This window comes from Filicampus tigris, chromosome 9, assembly GCF_054856515.1.
Source record: "Filicampus tigris isolate MCC_2025a chromosome 9, RoL_Ftig_1.0, whole genome shotgun sequence".
In the NCBI taxonomy this organism is placed as follows: domain Eukaryota; kingdom Metazoa; phylum Chordata; class Actinopteri; order Syngnathiformes; family Syngnathidae; genus Filicampus; species Filicampus tigris.
The window spans coordinates 3,042,494-3,065,420 of NC_141225.1; the positions used below are offsets into that span (position 1 = coordinate 3,042,494).

General features: G+C 39.2%; 1 protein-coding gene across 2 annotated transcripts in view; it reads right to left on the reverse strand.

Annotated features, from left to right (window-relative positions):
- LOC147141662 (receptor-type tyrosine-protein phosphatase gamma-like) overlaps positions 1-22,927 on the reverse strand; it is a 458,048-nt gene that overhangs the window by 89,458 nt on the left and 345,663 nt on the right. For both annotated transcript variants that reach the window (XM_086039819.1, XM_086039820.1), the window contains 3 exons: positions 22,029-22,095; positions 8,648-8,805; positions 4,458-4,650 (listed from right to left, as the gene is read on the reverse strand). In XM_086039819.1, coding sequence (XP_085895945.1) covers positions 4,458-4,650; positions 8,648-8,805; positions 22,029-22,095 — 418 coding nt within the window. The remainder of the gene's footprint in view (positions 1-4,457; positions 4,651-8,647; positions 8,806-22,028; positions 22,096-22,927) is intronic.

Genomic DNA, 22,927 nt, shown 5'->3' on the forward strand with positions numbered 1-22,927 from the left:
ATAATGCCCTTTTGTCACTTGCGTGCAGGAAATACTTAGGGCTGATCAAATTTCGCTATTTGCAACTCCTTTTGAATTTGTTTACATGTTAGCACCTCCCACCAGAAATCCAATCAAGGCAGCAATCCACAGGTGTATGCTTCATCGTCACTAAAACTTGGTCAGATCATTCTCTCCCCCCCCCCCCCCCCAAAAAAAATCAATTGAGAAACAAAGAAATACAAATGAAAAAGAGTTCATATTAAGACAAATCATCAACAAGACTTCTGGACCTTCAGTCTTTCTAGTTGCACAAAGATGAGGCTGTTTTGCAAGGGCCAAATAAGAACCATTTATTAAAAATATTGAAAGTATTTACTAGCATGAAAATATTTCAACTGAGCAAATGCAGTCTTCTGGTAGCTTTTTTTTTAGTCTCATGGTTAAAACAAAATGAACACCTTTCAAAATAAGGTTACAATTGAAACGGAAAAGGAATAGGTTGAAGTTCAAAAAACTTACAGTGGGTATGTAAAGTATTCAGACCCCTTTAAATTTTTCACTTTCTGTGCCATTGCAGTCATTTGCCAAAATCAAAAAAGTTAATTTTATTTCTCATTAATGTACACTCAGCACCCCATCTTGACAGAAAAAACAGAAATGTAGATTTTTTTGCAAATTTATGAAAAAAGAACATTTGAAAAATCATATGGTTATAAGTGTTCAGACCCTTTGCAGCGACCTTCATATTTAACTCACATGCTGGCTATTTCTTCTGATCTTCCTTGAGATGGCTCTGCTCCTTTATTGGAGACCAGCTGTGTTTAAATAAACTGATTGGACCTGATTAGGAAAGGCACACACCTGTCTTAATTAGGCTAGGTTCACACCGCAGGTCTTTAATGCTTTTTGTGTAAGCGTTCATATGACATTATAAATGCGACCTCGGTCTTGTCTGCTGTATGAACACATGCGTCGCCAAAGTAACCCGCTTGCGCAGAAGACGAGACGACGTCACTCCAGAGTCAGGACGTTGTGTTGCGGAAGTAAATATGGTCCAGCATGTCGGTGCATTTATACAGTGAAGCGATTGGGTAGGAGGTAGAAATAAATACAGTATTTGAGGGAAATAATGAGGCGAGGCTTTAATATCTTATTTCCCTGAGACATCGCTAAGCATGACGTCATGTCACAAAAAATGAATCGATCCAAACAATGGTTGAATTACTACGATCGCCATAAATGTCCACTTTATGCTTCATGTTTCAACTGGGATTAAATTAAAGTAAAATATAAAGTCAATACTGTGTGTGTGTGTGTATGTTACTCAAAACAACTTTGCAGATTCTCAAAATCCCAAAAGTGCATTTTGGGCTCCGGATGACGTCAATGTCGGATATATGCGACCTGGCCGTTCAGACCGCAGCCGCATTGAAAAAAATCGAATACGTATCCAATCTAGAACCACATTTGAAAGCGACCCAGGTCACTTTTGAAAAAATCTGAATTTAGCCGTTCAGACTGTCATAAAAAAATCAGATACAGGTCGCCTACGGGCAAAAAAAATCCGATCTGGGTCGCATTTGCCGGCGGTGTGAACATAGCCTTAGACCTTACAGCTCACACTGCATGTCAGACCAAATGAGAATCATGAGGTCCAAGGAACTGCCCAAGGAGATCAAAGACAGATATTGTGGCAAGGCACAGATCTGGCCAAGGTTACAGAAACAATTCTGCAGCACTCAAGGTGCCTAAGAGCACAGTGGCCTCCATAATCCTCAAATGGAAGGAGTTTGGGACGACCACAACTCTTCATAGACCTGGCCGTCCAGCCAAGCTGAGCAATCGTGGGAGAAGAGCCTTGGTGAGAGAGGTAAAGAACAACCCAAAAATCACTGTGGCTGAGCTCCAGAGATGCCGTAGGGAGATGGGATAAAGTTACACAAAGTCAACTATGACTGCAGCCCTCTACCGGAGTGGCACAGCGTTAGGCTCTCCTCGGTGCAAGACAAATGAAAGCCCGCACAAAGTTTGCCCAAAAAACACATGAAGGACTCCCAGACTATGAGAAATTATCTGGTCTGATGAGACCAAGATTGAATTTTTTGGTGTTAATTCTAAGCAGGATGTGTGGGGAAAACCAGGCACTGCACCTGCCCAATACAATCCCTACAGTGAAACATCTTGGTGGGAGCATCTTGTTGTGGGGGTGTTTTTCAGCTGTAAGGACAGGACGACTGCTTGCAATTGAAGGAAAGATGAATGCGTCCTAGTACAGAGATATCCTGGAGGAAAATCTCTTCCAGAGTGCTCAGGGCCACAGACTGGACCGAAGGTTCATCTTTCAACAGGAAAATGACCCGAAGCACACAACTAAAATAACAAAGGAGTTGCTTCAGAACAACTCTGCAACCGTTCTTGACTGGCCCAGCCAGAGCCCTGACCTAAACTCAAATGAGCATCTCTGGAGAGACTTGAAAATGGCTGTCCACCACCATTCACCATCCAACCTGACAGAACTGGAGAGGATCTGGAAGGAAGAATGGCAGTGGATTCCCAAATCCAGGTGTGAAAAACTTTGTTGCATCATTCCCAAGAAGACTCATGGCTGTACTAGCTCAGAAGGGTGCTTCTACTCAATACTGAGTACAGCGTCTGAATACTTATGACCTGATGATATTTCAGGTTTTCTTTTTTTATAAATCCGTAAACATTTCTACATTTCTGTTTTTTCTGTCAAGGTGGGGTGCTGAATGTACATTAATTAGAAATAAAATTACATTTTTTGATTTTGGCAAATGGCTGCAATGACACAGAAAGTGAAAAATGTCAAGGGGTCTGAATACTTTCATACAATGTAAAAGGAAAACCTTTGAGCCCATTACAGATCCCCGGGGGACTCCACACACACATGGATCTGTACTGTCTCCACTGAACATACTGTTTTCTAGGAGTTAAGTAGGACTCTAACCAGCTGAAGGCTGCTCCTCTGATCCCATATTTATGTATTTTTTGCAAGAGTATGTTGTGATCCATTGTGTTGAAGTCTTTCTTTCAGGCAATACAAATTATTTATATATATATGTATATGTATATGTGTATATATATATATATATATATATATATATATATATATATATATATATATATATATATATATATATATATATTTTAATCAATACTGTTTGTAAGTACTAATAATGCAAGAGCTGGCGATTTTTTTTTTCAAATCCATACTGACTATAATTTTGTAATAATGTTATGTTCATCAATAAATGTGTCTAGTCTTTGTGTGAAAAGCTTTTCCAATATTTTAGACGGTTGAGGTAGGATTGATATTGGTCATTTTCAAATACGTTTTTGGCACCATTTTTGTAAAATGGTATGACTTTTGCCATTTTCATTTGTTCTGGAATCTTGCCCGTTGCAAATGATAGATTAAAAATATGGGATAGAGGTTTAGCGATTTCTTTGATGACTTGTTTGACAATGGCTATGTCCAGCACATCACTGTCTTTTTTTTTTTAATTCTTATTTTTTTATTGGTGAACGTATTCACAGTTTTGATTATTTATCCTTCATTGGTTGGATGTAGGCACATGGAGTTTACGTTTTTTGGAATATCGACTGCGACTGATGATGCAATTGTTGAGGCTAATTGCGGGCCAATATTTATGTAGAAAGTAATCATTACATTAATTTATAACATTGCTTATACTTTCTATGCATTCAAGAAATAGAAGCTGAAGAAGCTTGGACGGAATTTAACACAACCAAATCAATGATATTCTTGTTTTGTCGCATGATCTGTGTTTCATTTCATTTGTGATCTGTGTTTTGTTAATATTTTGGTTTATCTGGTACTTTCCTTTGTCTCCAGTTAGTGCCTTCCCTAGTTGTTCATCATGTCATTGGTGCCTCCTTGTCTTGTCAGTCCTGTTACTCGTGTCCTGTCTAGGTGTGTGTCATTGTCGCATCTGTCTGTATTTATTAATTATGGTTTCTGTTCACTGTCTTGGTTGATTTTCTAATGTTCTGTGTCCTTTGTTGCCTGTCATCTGTGGTGGTGAGTTTATTTCCCCATTTTTTCATTGTTCATGTTCAAGCTCAATCGTTCACTTAGTAGCTCAAGTTAAGAGCCTCTGTTTTCCTTTTATTTTTGCATGATTTTTGTTTCTTGGGGGATTACTGCAACCAAGAATTGATGTTTCACACAGTGTACAGGATTCTTTTCTGTTGTGTGATTCACTTTTGAGTCTGTAAATGTGGAGCTTCTGGGACTTGTTTGAAAGCTCCAGCGTTGCCCGGTGTGTACAAGGTACGTTATTTAAAAGCTTTGTGGCTTGTCATTTCAGTGATTTATTATCAACCTTTTCTCCTTAATAGAAGGATACCAAAAATTATGTCCATGTTTACACATGTATATATAGTCATATACCTTGAGAGTGTGTACTCAAAGCTATAAAGGTTCCACCTACCTCTGGAAGATTCTGTACCATAAGGCCCACTCCCGCTGTGAGACAGGTCAGGCAGCCAAGCATCTTTCACCGCTGACTTGAAAACATGCCGATTGTCCAGGCTTTGAATGGGTCTGAAGTTGCTGCGTAGATATTCCACAGATTTAACATGGTCCTGTTGCTCGGTGGTGAAGATTGAGTAAAACGCCTCTAACTGGTGACAGATAGCCGAGACGCCACATATGCGTATAGAAAAGACAGACAGAAAGAAAATGAGAGAGGAATAAGATAAGATAAGATAAGATAAGATAAGATAAGATAAGAAGGCCTTTATTGATCCCACAGTAGGGACATTTTCAGTGTTACAGCAGCAAAGATAAAGGTCACACAGTGACGGCGGCATAATGTAGCCATTAATGTATAACATTAACGGCAAACATTCAGGATCAAACCTATGTAAATATACACAGTAAATGGAAACCGTTGAGTGTCATGATTGGGTATAAAAGGAGCCGAAAGGTTCAGTTGTTCACAAGCAAGGATAGGGTGAGGTTCACCACTTGTTTAACAACTGTGTGATCAAATAGTAAAACAGTATAAGAATAACGTTTCACAACCTACAATTGCAAGGAATTTAAGGTTTTCATCATCTATGGACCATAACGTCATCAAACTATTCAGAGAATCTGGAGGAATCAGTGCAGGTTAGTGGCAAGGCCCAAGACCATAATGCTCACTGCAATAAAAACTGGCATCATTGCCTCGTGGGCTTTGGAACACTTCAGAAAACCATTGTCAGTTGACACAATTTGTTTCTACGTCTACAAAAATGAAAGTTAAAAGTGGACCAATGTGAAGTGAAAGTCATACATCAACGAAACCCAGAGCGTGTGGTGGCTTCTCTAGGCTTGAGCTCATCTGTGGTGGACTGACACAATTTTGACACAAAGTGTTTTGTGGTCTGACGAGTCCACATTTAAAATAGTTTTTGGAAATTCTGGACAATGTGTTATCCAGGCCAAAGAAACCAAGGATCGGCAAGACTGTTATCAGCACAAAGTTCAAAAGCCAGCATCTGTGATGGTGTGTCAGTGCCCATGGCATGGGTATCTGTGTAGGCACCAATAATGCTGAAAGGTACATGCAGGTTCTGGAGCAGCATATGCTGCCATCCAAGCAATGACATTTTCAGTGATGACCCTGCATTTTTCAGCAAGACAATGCCAAGCCAAATTCTGCATGTGTTACAACAGCATAGATAGAGTGTGAATATTAGAATAGCCTGCCAACAGTCCAGACCTTTCTCCCATTGAAAATGTGTGGTGCATTATTATCATTATTATTATTATTATTATTATTATTACTACGCAAAATACGAAAATGGGGAACCTGGACATTTGAGAAACTGAAGTTGTACATTAAGCAAGAATGGGCAAGAATTCCACCTACAAAGCATCAACAATTAGTGTCGTCAAGCTAGCAAATGCTTACTGAATAATATTAAAAGGAATGGTGGTGTAACACAGTAGAAAATATGCACCTGTCCCAGCTTGCTTAAAAAGTGTCGTAGGCATCAAATTCAAAATGAGTGAATATTTGCACAAAAAATGTATCAATTTGAACATTAAATCATTGTATTTAGTTTTTATTTACATTTTACACTACATTTCAACTTCATTGGAATTAGAGTATGTAGAAAGTAAATAGGGGTATAAGGGGGTATGAATACTTTCTATACCCACTGTAGGCACCAAATGCACATTTTGCCATGCACTCAAGTTTTTCCCCATGTCAAGATAGCCTGATGAAAAATCTTTCACCACCACATGCTTCTACCAAATTAGTGGATATTATTGCTAAACATGACAAAGACGGTGTCACCCAAGAGACAAGTGAATTAGTGACATATGTTTATCCAAACAGGACCATGTTTCACGCTAAGTATCAATATGAAACATTATAAAATACTTTTTTCTTTGTATTTATTTAACTCCTATTCAAGACGTTATAATATAACGTCATTCTTCGATGTTAAAAAATGTTTGTATAAACAATATAACACTTATATTGTTGAAATAAGCTTTTTTTTCACAATTTCAGCTGGTGGTGTGCACTTGTGCATTTTTCAATGCAAGACATTTTTCCTTGACTCAAAAAAGTTTGAAAAACACTGCTCTACAGCAAAGCTGCGTGACGAGCTTGGCACTCTCGCTCGACAACAGACTTTTATCAATCAAAGAAAGGCGACATAGGCCCATTGGCATTTTAGTTTGAAAGGAAAGGGATGATGTAATGTGCACGTGATCGTGGTGACCGCCGTACGTGTGTACAATTTAATAGAATTCGCCAGAAAAATGATCGAGTGTCAATGTACAGTCAGGCAGGAGAGAAGTGACAATCAATATCAATCTGAACACACACAGTGCAGTGTTTATCTTGCAATAAACTGTTATTTTGTGATCAAAGCTCCATTTTTTGTGTTCTTTGTTAGGTAATAAAGAACTGTTTAGATATTTGAGGTATCACAAATGCAAGAAAAAAAAACAGCATCGAATGAAAATTCTGCTTGAAATGCGTCCCTTCACAAAAAGTTCTTTTTCACAGAGTCTTTCTTGGAAACGGCCATTTTCAAGTAACTTACCAATGTTCAACGGCTGTTTTCTAAAGAATGGCAAATGGTAGAAACATTTTTAACATAGTCTGGCATTGAATGAGTTAATTATTGTGTTGACATGCAGACCATAATCTTTCCATTATGGCAGAGGTCTACACTCTACCGAGTGCCTTTCTAGTCAGCTTATTGGTTGTTCAGGCAGCATTGTCTTGTGAGAGGTCATCAGTGTGTTAAAGTTAAATGGCATGCTTTTGAATTCCATTCGGACAAAAACAAACATTTTTGAATGATACATTTTTCTTGAAAAAAATAAAATAAAAATGGGAACGCCCAGAATTAGTCTGTCATGGTTGTCATTTGGTATCTGTCATGCCTTTGTATTTGTATCTGGTTTTGTGCTTGTTAGTGTGTCTTTAGTGTAGTAAATCTGGTTGTAGGTGTTATCAGGAGCTGTGTGAGACTTTGATAAAATCAGTTTTCAAACAAACATAGAGCTGATGTAAAGTTGACATTGAAACAGTCTCTATTTCAACCACACATAATTGTTTGAATAGACCACACAATGAAATGGTAATGCCTGTACATACCTTTATCGGTCGCACAGTAAACTCTTTGGAAATCTCAACATATTCACCAGAGTGCCACAAAAATCACACATTCCTGTTGGAATAGCTACCAAGAAGCAGCACACACGAGTGGCAAGTCCACGTGTCTGTTTGAAAGGAGTTGGGGAGTTGTGTAACAGCTTTAGCATTGATCCACTCTAAAAGCAGGCCCTGGGCAACCACTGTCACTCCAGCTGACCTAGTTCAACTATCATCCAAAAGAATGGGCTAGTAGCATGTGAAGATAAAATACAAAGAGAAGGGGGTGAGTAAAACCTATTTTAGGTCTAATCAACACTAGTCAGGAATCAACAGTCAGAGAGCAGGAACTGTGATTGATTCGACACTTACCTGTGTACCGTATGTTTCCTCTCAGAGTGGATGGAGCCTTTTTTGTTGCTGGACCTTCCCTTTGGAATGACCTTCCATTAAATGTTAGGCAAGCCCCTTCTCTGTCCATTTTTAAAACCCGTTTTAAAACACATTTCTATTCTTTGGCTTTTTGATCCGACGTGAGACTGACAGTTTTCTGCTGTTTTCCTGTGTCTATGGTATATAGGAGTTTGTTTTAATGTATTGCTTTCAATTGTTATATTGCTATTTTGTTATTGTAATGCAAAGTGCTTTGTTACAGCTGTAGCTGTTATGAAATGCACCATATAAATAAAGTTGTATTGTTGTGTTTGTTACATATCCAGTTGTCCTTTGCTGTATGCCCCATGTTTTGAATTCTTATTACACTCTTAAAACTGCTGGGTTGAAAATAATCCAAATTGGTTTATTTGGGTAACTCAACACGCTCCTAAATTTGGACCGACCCAGCCAGTGGGTATTTTGGATCAGCTGGGCTGGGTCAAGGGTGTGACCAGGCGTGTTGGGTTAGGAATTGTTGATCCCAAAATGGGTTGAATGTGACTTCTGTGGTCCACACGAACATTCCTAATTTTTGTGTGTAGTGTATTCATAAACCTTGTGTTGCATGTGTTTCTCACCTGTTTGGAAGAGACATAGATTGGTCTGCTGAAGATGATCCACTCCACAATTTTACTGCAGGGAGGAGTGGTCAGGGATCCTGTGTAGCGATAGTAGCTGCCCAACGACGATGGCAGCAGGTCTTTTAGGATAAAAGGTTCCAAGAAAGTCTCCTTTTCTATAAAACAAAAGTGAGGACAACATGCTCTAATCAGTGCATCACTAATTTACGCCAAACTATCATGACCAAGCTTTGTAAAGGATATCCAACTACAAATTATTTTCAACCTATCACCAAAATGTATTTTCACATCTGCTGATAGAATTCTAATGGTATCTCTGAGAGTGTGTTTAATAGCCACTGTCTTGCTTCACCAGACCACATTGCTCTTCTTCAGCACTGACCTAGCAACACTCTCAAGTCCCACACTAGAGTTGTACCTATACCCACTGCAAGAGAGGCTTGTGCACAAGCATGGAGGACAAAACTCTGGGGAATAGCTAGTTCATCCCTGAAGGCATTGGAAAGTGATTTTTTCTGTTCACTTCACAGATCTCCCAGCTTTCCTCTGTCAGCTTCGTGTCAGAATTAGAGTGCTTATTGCGCACAGCTAAGAGTAATGCCAATCTTTATTTCACCTCCAGAGTTGCTTCTAAGGTAGAATTCAAGGCCCAAGCAAAAATGTTCTGCTAAAACAGAAGAATTTTGTCCTTTAAAGTTCAATTATTTTGTAAAAGCTACTGACTACTTGAGTTTTATGTCAAACACACAGCTTACCGAAAACTGAGACTTGAGTATGTTAAAAATAATTATTGCTATGTGATCCCTGACATGCCAATTTTAATCTCTGTTGGGAGACCTCTGAATGGAGCTTGCATGTTCTCTATGTGTTTTCTCCACATATTCAGTTTCCTCCCACAAAACATTCTTCTTAGGTCAAATACTACTGTATATTGCCCATAAGTGAATGTGAGTGTAACAGATCGCTTGTCTGTATGTTCCCCATGATTGTCCAACGTGTACCCCGTCTCTCACCTGAAGTCAACTGGGAAAGGCTGTACTATTCTTGAAAATGGATGGATCTTGTGAATTGTTGCATTGGATGTCTGCTCATCTAAGTAATCATTATCATGTTACTTAGACTTTTCCTTCTTAGAAAGTTAAAATCTTTTAATGTCTGCAATGAGATGCTGTTCCTTTTTTATCAGCCCGTTTTGTTCAGTGCCGTATTTGTTGCTGTGGGGTGTTGAAGAAATAGCATTACAGGCAGGGAGAGGAACCGTTTCGATAAAGTGGTCAGTGCCATTTATCTATCTTGTCAAATTTTCTGGAACACTATAATTTTGCAAAGCAAAAGCATGCCTAAAGGTATGTCAAAGGGGTCGGAATGGACTACGGGAGTCTGAGTCTTCAGTCTCACTGTAAAACTCTTGCAACCATCCACGTAACACAACTGCTGGTTTGCAACAATACATTATTGCAAAGCATTCCGATTTTTAGAAAACTTTATTCAAACAAATACACAATTACAACACAGAGGAGAAAATATCCATGCAAAAAACAGTCCCTGCTCCTGTAATGTTTTTAAAATTACATAGGCTACTACTATTAAACTATTGTTTGTAAAGTGCTTTGTTACAGCTCTAGCTGTTATGAAATGCGCTATACAAATAAAATTGTATTGTATTGTATTGTATTATATACCCTAGTGCACAGGTGTCAAACCCAAGGCCTAGGGCCAGATCTGGTCTGCCCCATAATTTTATGTGGCCCACAAAAGCAAATCATGTGCATCAACTTCCATGATTTTTGCAAAAATTTGTACCAAATTTCAAATTGTCTTTACTAATGAATAATAACTTAGATATTGCAAGCATATTTTTCATGACCAACCCACCAACCTTTTATCGTAATTTGAACAACAGTTGAACGAACTATTATCCTAGACTTCTGAAAAACAAAATGCAGAACAAAACTAACACACAGAACTGGTTATACATAATTTGTCTTTGTATGTAATGATATGATCGGGTGCTTAAACATTTTTAAGGTTTCACAGTCATAACCAGTGCTGGGCATTCCATCCCGGGGCGGAACAGTCTGCCTTTCCATCCCGGACGGACGGCCATTTTAGGGTAGGAGGAAGGGGGACGACAAGTTTTAAAAAGGGGATGGACTAAACAAGGGCGGAGGTAGATTTTAGTCCGGCCCACAAATCGTCCCTCATGCGTGTGACGTGGTGAGGCGGCCAAAGTTTTTCTCAACCTACTCGGCAAAATGGGCAAATGACAAAATTGCCTCCAAACGCTTCATACGCGCCACTAGTTGCCCAACCGCTCGTACTTACTTTGGGAATACCCCGGCGTGAACGCTGTGTCCTGTCTGCAAAAAGCTTAAAAAAAAAAAACATGTTCGGTCTGCACAAAGAGGAGAAGATCAAAAAGAAGAAGGAGATGAAGGAGGAGGAGAAGTCATTCTATAGAGGCTTTCGAACTTTTAGATTACTCAGAATGCATTGCCCCCGCATACATTTTGGATGCCTTTCTCCACTATCGCTTCATTTGTTACACTTCATCGAAGCAGGAAGGACTTTGCCATGCTTACTACGTATGTTGATGTTGGCTGTACACATCGCTGGGGGAAAAGGCTGAAAAGGATTCTACAGACTGCCGAAAGTGATCACCAATCAGGGATTTCACGTCCAGAAAAAAAGTGAAAGGCGAAGACGACAGTAGCTGGATGCAATAAACAGAGCCAACCTACCGAACATCGACTATGTTCAAATTTGCTCGGATCACTTTGTCACAGGTAAAATATTCTCTTCTGAAACACGATCACTCTTTGTTCTCTTCTTCAATGTTAGTATTTTTATATCATTAGACTACCCTGCTAAAAAAAAAACAACAACTGTAACTGTCCGGTAGTGTAGTGTGTTCGTGTTGGCCTTGCTACTTAAGTTTTTTTTTAAGATGGTTAGGTCGATTTCAAAATGATTTAACTAGGAAATTAATTTAATGTCAAGCATGTAATATTTGCGCGCTTGTGGTTGCCTCGCTCGTAGACGTGAGACCAGCACGAAAACAAAACAAACAAAACAAAACCATGCCGGTTTGTGCTGTTTTTTAAACTGGGTTGTCCAATTTCAAAATTAGCCAACCAGAAAAGTGATTCAATGTCGAGCACGTATCGTGTGTGCTTGTGTTGGTAATTGGCCCGATCCAAGAGTCTCTGTGAATTAAGTACTTTTGCTCTCACAGCCTTCCGGTAGAAATTGTGAACACCCACCTCACGAATGAAGCCGGACACAAATATGCCTACATACTTTTATAATTCTGGAAGGCCTTCAATTCTCAGAATAAGCTTGGGTGGAAAATGAGGTAGTGAACAAGATGAATGTACGTCACGACGGGTTGTTCTTGCGGGTCAGTAAATCCAGTCTCTTTGTTGAAGTTCATACTTTTATAATTCTGGAAGTCCTTCAATTCACAGAATGACCTTGGGTGGAAAATGAGGTAGTGAACAAGATGAATGTATGTCATGACGGATTGTGCTTGCAAATCAGTAATCCAGTCTCTTTGTTGAAGTTTATATGGGTCCAAATCGCTGCAATCAAATGCAACTTGGACCGGGCGTCTCCACCCATCCATTCAGAGACTGACCTCTCTCATGTCTGCTGCATTGAAATATAATCAATGACCGCTGAAAAATAAAGCAGTTACATTACAACTCTCTACTCTCTACTGTGTCTTTTTACACACATACGTGTGCTGGCAAGCGGTTCGTCAAAATGTTAACCCAGAAGTGGGTGCCCATAAGGTAAGCGGGTTTGAATAGTAAATTAGCCAGCTAATGAGCTTTAAATAAACCTCTGCAGTTAGCATCCCTACCGCAGCCTCATGCACGGACGGACAAAGTCGCAGGATGATTATTTTTATGAATAAGGACGGAGGGACGAGACCGCAAGGGTACCCAAGTCACAGATGGGGGATGGACCAGCAAAAAAGGGTCAAGTGCCAGCTCTGATCATAATGGCACTCTGAGAGAAACCAGAACTACAATGTGGGCCGCGACAAAAATTTGTTTGACATCCTTGCCCTGGTGGGTAGCGACCCAGCACTTGCGTTATGTGAATTGGTATTAAAATTCCAACTGCTTGCAAGGTCATTAAGGTATCTGAATGTGATTGGATGTGTCGATTGTCTGAATATGATTGGATGAAAAACGAACGAGCGCACGAGCAATTGTGTGTAGTGATGGCCAAATGAAGCTTCATGAAGCAATGAAGCTTTGCAGCCAATTGATTTGCACATTGCTCAAAGTTTCATGATGCTTCATTTGCTCTATGGCTCTACCAAGTGGTCAATAAAATGTGCTACAATCCTGCTGTACAGTGGCAAGTACAGCAGATGAAATTCTTTTAAGTATTAGGAAAAACGTCCCAATACTTAAAATTAAGCTTCATGAATCATGGAGGCTTTCCAGCCAATTGGTTTGCACATGGTTTTAAGCAATCTTGCTTCATTTTCTCTTTGACGTGATCAAGCAGTAAGCTATTAGTATACACAAAATGAAATAAGATTATAGGTTTAACCGTTACTAAACGACCATAAGTAGCAGTATTGCAGTTTTAGCAGTAGGTGTGTAGTGCAAATAAGTAATAAACATCCAATGTTTATGAATAACGCAAATTAAATTTAAAAGTCAGAATCAAATGAGGATTGAACCAATGACTGTGTGTTTAAAAGCACGCTGCTCTATCGACTGTGCCAAACAAGCACCTGCCTTTGATGTCTGCTTAAGTATAAAAAAAAGACTGCAAACTGCTACACTACCAAGTAATCTTTTCTAACACACAGCGTAACTCGCAAACTCGCCAACTAACTTTAAGATCACTACAAACGCCGACAACACCTGCAACGCGGCGCGAGGTTTCCAGTGTTATGAGGCAAGGATACAATGAATGAACCAATGCCGTCATCCACACGAACCAAGCCAATGTGTTAAATCAGTGTTTCTCAACCTTTATTGAGCCAAGGCACAATTTTCAAATCCGAAAAAAATCCCACGGCACACCACTTAGCAAAGTGGATATGTGGATAGTGTGGAAGTGGAAATACAGGGTCATAATGTACCTTCTTTCATCTAGTGGAAGAACATTTTATATATATGTATTCTTTTTGTCACAATAATTGACAATGGATAATTTACCGCGGCACACCTGACGATCTCTCACGGTACACTATGTGCCACAGAACACTGGTTGAGAATCACTGTGTGAAAGGAACCAATGAAATCCTCCACACATACCGAGGCCTCATTTGTCACCAATCACATGAATTTTTGGAATCCAATAGACAGGACTTCATTTGGCACGCCCACTTTTACAAAAAAATGCTCCAAAGCCTCACTTCATATAGCCCATCAGGAACTGTGTGATGATTTTATTCATATGTAGCACTTAGCATCACAATCTTTTGATCCTTGTTTTCTCTGTAACGAGATAGTCATTTTCTCTCAACGCCACGCTCACTCATGGTTCCATAAAACAAAATTCACACGTCCAGAACCAACACACAACACATCTGCAACACACACAGGACCAGTCCAGGTAAAAAGCAATTTTTTACTGAGAGCAATCTGCTGTATACTACCTATTTCTCTGCCATTAACGTGACCTTTATCTCATGCACTGATTTGAATTTGCTGGCTAACAGCCAATCAGAGTGATTGTCACCGACAGCACTATGCGTACTGAGATTGGTGTCTTATTCATTCAAATCATATATAAAAAGCACCATGAGACATAAATCTACTAATTCGCCACAATTCTGAACACTGCTTTTTACTTTAGATTTGCTCCCGCCTTTACCATGAATGTGTTGAGGAAGATTTCGGATACGTATGTATTCCACTTTATGAAACAATGATTAAGGACTGAAACAAAGCCATCCTACTTACTTGTTATAGTGTGAATGGCAATGATATTGTAAACCATTAGCTGTAATAAAAAAAATATGTAAAAACTGAAATTTGGCTGAAATGCTGAGATTATGATGCTTTGTCCTAATGTGGCACTTTGCATCATTAATGATGACAATAATGATGGCGTTGCTAAGATAAGTAAAGTAAATAATTAGATTACTATGTTACTCAAAAATGAGTTAGTAATGCCATTATCCCCAACATTAGCTGGGTTTCCATAACAGTTTTTCGTAAAAGCGATATTCCTACAATTTCGATAAACTACTTTTTTTCTTTTTTCACAAATTTGTAAAAATGTCTACATTTCAGTTTTTCAAGATGGTCAAGATGGTGTGCTGAGTGTACATTAATAAGAAATAAAATTAACTTTTTGATTTTGCCAAATGGCCGCAATGACACAGAAAGTGAAAAATGTAAAGGTGTGTGAATACTTTCCGTACCCACTGTACCTCTTCAAGACTGTATATATATAATCTACTCATGCACACCAGCTCGGGTTTGTTTGCTTCATTGACGCCTTGAACAAGACATATAGTAGCCTGAAAACCATAATAGGTTCACCATAGTAAGATGAAACAATTAGATTGCTTCATTTGCACATGAAACAAAGTACCATCAAATGCCTGGGTGAGAATTCAGCACTTTGAAGTTATGAGTGGAAATCCAGTTCAAATGTAATGTGTCGTGGCTGAAGCGTGCTGTGTGGCACCTTGCTAATTACTGACACCCTTGTCATTTCATTTTATGGAATAATTGTATTTATTTCCTACTACGTTGCTAACTGAACTGAAGGCATCCTACATACAGTATATGTAGGCCAAGGTTTGAATCTGAACGCTGACTTTCTGTATGGGGTGTGCATGTCTACTTGCGCTTGCATTTGCTATGTTCTAAATTGCCCGCAGGGTTGAATGGTTGTCTCGATAATGTAAGTCTTAAGACTGGTGATCAGTCAAGGGTGTAATTATTAATAAAATTATCATTCCCTTAAGATGACCTGTATTTAACAATTTGATCCAATAACCTTCTACAACTGTATTTTAATCAAAGACATTCCTCGAGCTCTTGTCTTGTTCAAAAAGTCACTGCTCTGGCTCGGTCGAGGCTAATGTTGCTGCCAAGGGCACTAATGCCGCCATCAACACCTACAGCCAATATTCACTAAATCAATTATTATAAAATTATCACTTAATGTGTATTTCCAGTGGTTTATGCACCAAATAGTGCGCATACAAGCACTTCCTGTACTACAAAGACCAAGATTTATTGCGGTTGAGCATGCCCAGAGTGTCCCCTGCATTCAGAATATTCCGATTGCCATATACATGCACACATATTCGGGTTAGAAAGGGAGTAATAACCCAGGCATGATATTCGGAATTAAAAAAAAAGAATAAGGGCATATTCAGGTTAGTGCGCGCGTTGACATGACTTTTAAAAACCTGAATACTGCCAATATTCGATGTAGTAGCAGATTAAGTTTGAATATAATGTTGGCACAGTGTATTTCTTCTTTTTGGTTTCATTTAAGTAGTTTAAGTAGTATTCAAGTAGTCATTTTCCCTTGCCTGGGTGGGTGTTCCCCCAGAAAAGGAAACAGTTTTTGATCGCTGTGAAGCCAACAGGTTGTGATGTGTGTGTATGATCATTCAACTACTGGACAGGTTGGAGTTTATTGATAAAAGAAGAGCGTGAACAAAATAAACGGACCTCGTATTCAACAACCAAATTTGTGTCAGACCTTCACTCATCAACCACATTGCAATAAAGCGCGTCAATTACAACCTGCCGGTAGGAAATCTCAGTTGCTTAAAGCCTTGTCTTAGCCTCTAAATTCGTGTTATTCTGAATGTTTCAGAAACTGTAATTTTGACCTTGACTGCATGTAAACATAGTCACTGAGGTACTGTACATGACCAAATGCAACTGAACTCTTCAGTAATCTGCAGGTTTCTGCAACAACACTTGTTTTTGCTCCCATTTTTTATTAGGTGAACTCAAAGGTGTCATGTGTCATCTTCCAAACCACTTATCCTGCACAGGGTCACTGGGAGGTGCTGGAGCCTATCCCATCTGACAATGGGCGAAAGGCAGACTACACCCCGAACTGGTCGCCAGCCACTCGCAGGAACTCAAAGGTCTAAAATGTTTTCAACATACACAATATCACGATTTCTCGCAAATATTGTTCACAAAGCAGTCTAAATCTGTTTGAGTGAGCACTTCTCCTTTGCCAAGATAATCCATTCCACCTCACCAGTGTGCCATATAAAGATGCTGCTTAGACACCATGATTAGTGCACAGGTGTGGCTTGGACTGTCCACAAAAAAGGCCACTCTGAAAGGTGAAATCCAGTCAGAGGGAATTTGTTCCAATGGGGTTTCATGTCAAATATAACATACAAAGACTTGCAGTGTGTGACTTCTAGACGAGATTCAGAACATGTGAGGGAGAGGGAGAGGGAGGGCTGTGAAAAACGTAAGCACTCATTGCTCCACTTGGCAGCACTGGTGGAGGCAGAATAAACTAACCAACCACACCACTCTTTGGGAGAGGTAGAGTGCAGGTTTTATTGAGAATGAATGTTTTGTTATTGTGGTAAAAATTAAGGGGTATGGTAGTTTTTTGTAGATGATTGATCTGGAGATAAATTGAAGTGGAAATATCATGCACTGAAGCTTTATCAATGTTTTATTTGCAAGCACTCAAAATTCATTCTGAAGCCATTCTGTTGAGGCAATGCCCACTGGGAAACCAAACAAAACATTGCTTCATGAAAAAAATGTTGGTCATTACAGAGAGAGATAGATGCCTTTGGAAAGAAAACAGCAAATCAGAAAATCTGCATTTAAGTGTTTTTTAAAATAAGTCTCCAAGTAGAGTGAAAATTATCCTCATTCAAAAGGAGCTACAAAAATTCTTTAAACTCCTCAACATGCATGGCATGGCATACTATGCTCATATACACCAGTCCTCCAGATCGTATGCAATTTAAAAAAAATTCTCCACTCACTGTAAATTTGGAATGATAATCCATAATATTTTAGGTGGATAAATCAAACCATTCATCGAAAGCCTAATCCAACTTGACTTTTGTTCACTTGTCGGCTTCTAAAATTATGAGTGTGCAAGTGTTAACTTTTTGCAAAATTGTTACCTTTGTGCTATTTTTGCAATTTTGCTATTGCTATTTTTCTGTCCCTGAGTACAGTTACGCGCCAGTATGAAAATCCATATGAATTTAATGTTGTTGATCAATATAATCTTCCGCTTGATGCCTTTGAACAACGTGAAGTCGGTACAGGTAAACCATAATCACTTTCCGGAGCATCAGGTGAATCGTGTTCCAGTGCACCCCCCCGGATAAACTCACTCTGGCTTTGGGCGAACTTTGACTCAAGGACTTATAAACAAGGGTTTATTCATCAGTTAGAAGTACAGTAGAAGCAGGCCTTCCGCTGCATTGTTTGTCAAGAAAATATCCTGTTTCAATAAACTTGCAACGGACAAGCTTCGATATATCATATACGATAGTCATCATCATCCAATTATTTTTAGTCGCAGAGTTGAAGCATCATTCTTGTTGTACCATTTAATTTATTTGTTTTCTCTGTTTGGGTCTGGACTTGAATCGGATTGAAATCTGGCTTTGGGCGAACTTTGACTCAAGGACTTATAAACAAGGGTTTATTCATCAGTTAGAAGTACAGTAGAAGCAGGCCTTCCGCTGCATTGTTTGTCAAGAAAATATCCTGTTTCAATAAACTTGCAACGGACAAGCTTCGATATATCATATACGATAGTCATCATCATCCAATTATTTTTAGTCGCAGAGTTGAAGCATCATTCTTGTTGTACCATTTAATTTATTTGTTTTCTCTGTTTGGGTCTGGACTTGAATCGGATTGAAATGCTGCAGCTTGACCGTAAAAAGGACATTCATGCTCCAAAATCCTCCAGTGTTGCTGAATTACAATAATTCTGCAATGAAGAGTGGGCCAAAATATCTCCACAGAGATTTGAAAGATACATTGCCAGAGAATGCTTCATTTCAGTTGTTGCTCTTAAGAGTGGCCCAACCCAGCTATTAGGATTAGGTTTATGGTGCAATTACTTTTTCACACAGGGCAGATAGCCTATAATAGCCCCCACTCCAAATAAATAAATTGGCTATTTAATAACTACATTTTATATTTAACTACTTGGGAATTTGAGAAGGACAAAGTTTCACAACAATATATCATCACTGTCCTGTGAAAAACAGTTATTTCCAACTTTGGAAACGTTTTAATTTTCACTTTAATGCGATGTCTGTAACGCAGAAACATGATCCATGTAAAAATAAGAAAATGAAAAAAAGGGAGCTAAGTGTTTTTCACATGACAGCAACAATATGTATGTATGTATGCCTGTATGTATGTATGTATCTATGTATGCGTGCGTGTGTGCATAAACAGTGGGTATGGAAAGTATTCAGACCCCTTGAAATCTTTCACTTTCTGTGTCATTGCAGCCATTTGCCAAAATAAAATAAAAAAAATGTTCTCATTAATGTACACTCAGAACCCCATCTTGACAGAAAAAAACAGAAATGTAGACATTTTTGCATATTTATTAACAAAGAAAAACTGAAATATCATATGGTCATAAGTATGCACACCCTGACGCATGTTATTGAGTAGATGCACCCTTTTGACCTAGTACAGCCATGAGTCTTCTTGGGAATGATGCAACAAGTTTTTCACACCTGGATTTGGAGATCCTCTGCCATTCTTCCTTGCAGATCCTCTCCAGTTCTGTCAGGTTGGATGGTGAAGGTTGGTGGACAGCCATCTTCAGGTCTTTCCAGAGAAGATCAATCAGGTTTAGGTCAGAGCTTTGGCTGGGCCAGTCAAGACTGGTCACATAGTCATTCTGAAGCCGCTCCTTTGTTATTGTAGCTGTGTGCTTCGCGTCATTGTCCTGTTGAAAGGTGAACCTTCAGCTCAGTCTGAGGTCCTGAGCACTCTGGAAGAAGTTTTCCTCCAGGATATCTCTGTATTTGGCCACATTCACCTTTCCTTCAATTGAAACCAGTCATCCTGTCCTGACAGCTGAAAAACACCTCCACATCTAGATGGCCCCACCACCATCTTTCACTGTAAGGATTGTATTGGGCAGGTGATTAGCAGTGCCTGGGTTTCTCCACATATACCGCTTAGAATTAACACCAAAAAGTTCAATCCTGATCTCATCACACCAAAGTATTATTCATAGTCTGTGAGTCCTTCATGTGTTTTTGGCAAACTCTTTGCGGGCGAGGCTTCTGTTGGGCCACTCTTCCACAAAGCCCCAACCAGTGGGGTGCTGCAGTGATAGTTGACTTTGTGTAACTTTCTCCCATCTCCCTACTGCATCTCAGGACCTCAGCCACAGTGATCTTAGCATTCTTCTTTACCTCTCTCACCATAGCTCTTCTCCCACGATTGCTCAGTCTGGCTGGAAGGCCAGGCAAGGAAGAGTTGTGGTCTTCCCAAACGTTTTCCATTTGAAGATTATGGAGGCCACTGTGCTCTTTGGAACCTTGGAAGCAGAAATGCTTTTGTAACCTTGGCCAGATCTTTGCCTTGCCACAATTCTGTCCCTGATCTCCTTGGGCTGTTCCTTTGACCTCATGATTCAGATATTCAATGACATGCAATATGCGCTGCAAGATCTTATATAGATAGGTGTGTGCCTTTTCTAATAAAGTCTTAGTTTAATTAAACACAGCTGGACTCCAATAAAGGAGCTGAACCATCTTAAGGAGGATCAGAAAAAATGGCCAGCATGTGAGTAAATATGAAGGATGCTGCAAAGGTTCTGAATACTTATGACCATGTGATATTTCAGTTTTTCTTTTTTCATAAATTTGCAAAAATGTCTATATTTCAGTTTTTTTCTATCAAGATGGAGTGCTGAGTGTACATTAATGAGAAATAAAATGAACTTTTTTGATTTTGGCAAATGGCTGCAATGACACAAAGTGAAAAATTTAAAGTGTACCCACTGTATACAGGTATTTCAGGGGTCGGCAACCCGCGGCTCCGGAGCGGCTCTTTCATCCTTATGTTGCGACCTCAGGCGTATCTTAGTTAGCTTCCTTTTTAATTATTCCAGCACGGCTAATGCGGGCCGTAGTCGACGCCAACTACAGTGCAACAACATGTCCTCATAAGTACACACAGATCTCTGGTCTTTTGCTGTCTGCTCACTCCTCTCACTCGTACACCCCTCCAATCCAGCAAGACGCGTGATGCATTCAGGAACCTCGGAAACAACATAACTTAGCAACACACAAATGTCACCACAACACAGATAACCCCATTTTTTACAGTATGTTTTTTGTCTCAAAAACATGTATCATGTCTTCTTGTTAACTCAAAGTTTATTTCTTTCTTCAGACCTTGTGCAATTTCGGTGATCAGCATTCGCCTACCTCAAAAATGTTTGATAGCTCAGGAAACAGCTGGCATGCATGGCTGCCTTTTGACATGCCTGGTGCCAGTGACACCAAAACTGCACAATATCTTAAAGTATTTTGTGTGAGTTCATTTCTTTAATTGTAGTTGTAAATTGTAAGATTATTGTGACCTCGAATTATTAAAATTATTATTATAAAATTATATAGACATTGTTGGCCGAAAATCTTGGACGTCCAAAAATGGTAGAATTCTTCTTTTTTTTGGGGGGGGGGGTCACAAATCGATTCTAATGGTCTGTCTCTACTCAGTCTGTAATTTTTATACAATTCTAGCCAATTTAAAGCGGTGAAAATAGCAAATACTCAAATAAAGCACGATTTCACAGCTGGAAGGGTGTGCGCCATGGCCGTCTGCTGATTGCAGTCTTTTTTTTTAAGCAATAACGAGTGAAAATAATAAGATTCGCTGGATTACGTTGGCTTGTTTGTTTACTATGGATCGATGAGATGCTTCGTTGCAAAAAGTTCCCTTCACATGTGTCGTGAGGTAAGTCTCCGTTTCATTTTAATATGCACCTTAGACACGGTTAGTTGGATCATTGTTTTTATTTACTGCATCACTAATGGCTTTAAACCTGAAATAAAGCATTCTGTGAAGGCGTTCAGCCAAACTGAAGATGTATTGTATTGGGCAGGTGTGTTTGCTGATGTGATGTTTCAAAGGCTATTACCGAATGTATTTTGGAGGTAGCATTATGTTGACATGAGCATGCAATAGCAATGTAAGGTATTATACAACTGGAACTTAGCGGTGACTGGGAACTCAAAAAAGCTGGAGTTTTTTGGAGATTAATGTCAAAAAGTGTTTGTATATATGAGTAGTCGTGCGTGTGTGTGTGTATATATATATATATATATATACACACCCACACACACACACACACACCCACGCATGCACACCGTACTATCACTCACCATGATGGACCACACCCTTTAAGCCATGAATTATAGGGTCAACGGCAGGGTTGTCTTCTCCGCCAACCTGAAACACAACAAAATATTAACTGTAAACAACAGTGCTCATCAAAGATATTGCAAAAGTATTCACTCATGTACATGGTAGTAATGAGTGTATACATCATCTATACTGTCTTGTTATCAGTATCTTGTTATATCTCCACTAAGGAGATATTTGCATTGATTTCCACAAGCATTGAACAGATGACTAATATTGGCAAAGGTTCTTAAAGGGGGAATCAAACCAAACATATTTTTTTCAAGAATATGTTCTTTGCAAGCCCATTAGTTGAAACAAGGCATTCTGATAAATATTGCGTTTGTGGAATAAGAGTTAATTCACTTATTTTTCTGGGGATGGCCATTTTGTTACTTCTGTTGACTGAAAATGAAAAATCGCAAATTACTCAGGGCTCAGGTAATGACCAATCACGGCCGACCTGTTTTCTGAAATTGAGCCGTGATTGGTCATTACCTGAGCCCTGAGTAGTTTGGGATGTCATTTTCAGTCGACAGAAGTGACAAAATGGCAGCCCGTGGAGATGGCTAAAAACGGGTGGATTTTACTGCTTAACTCATATTCCACAAACGCAATACGAATCAGAATGCAGTGTTTCAACTAGTGGGTCTGCTGGGAACATTTCTTGAAATAAAATATGTTTGGGTTGATTTCCCTCTTTAAAGGTTTGGTGTTGGAGCCACTACCTCTGAAGATAAGAATGCCTTTATTGATCCCACAGTGGGGAAATGTTCATTGTTACAGCAGCAAAGATACAGGTCACACAGGGACGGTGGCATAATGTAGCCATTAATGTATAACATTGACGGCAAACATTCAGGATCAAACCTATGTAAAT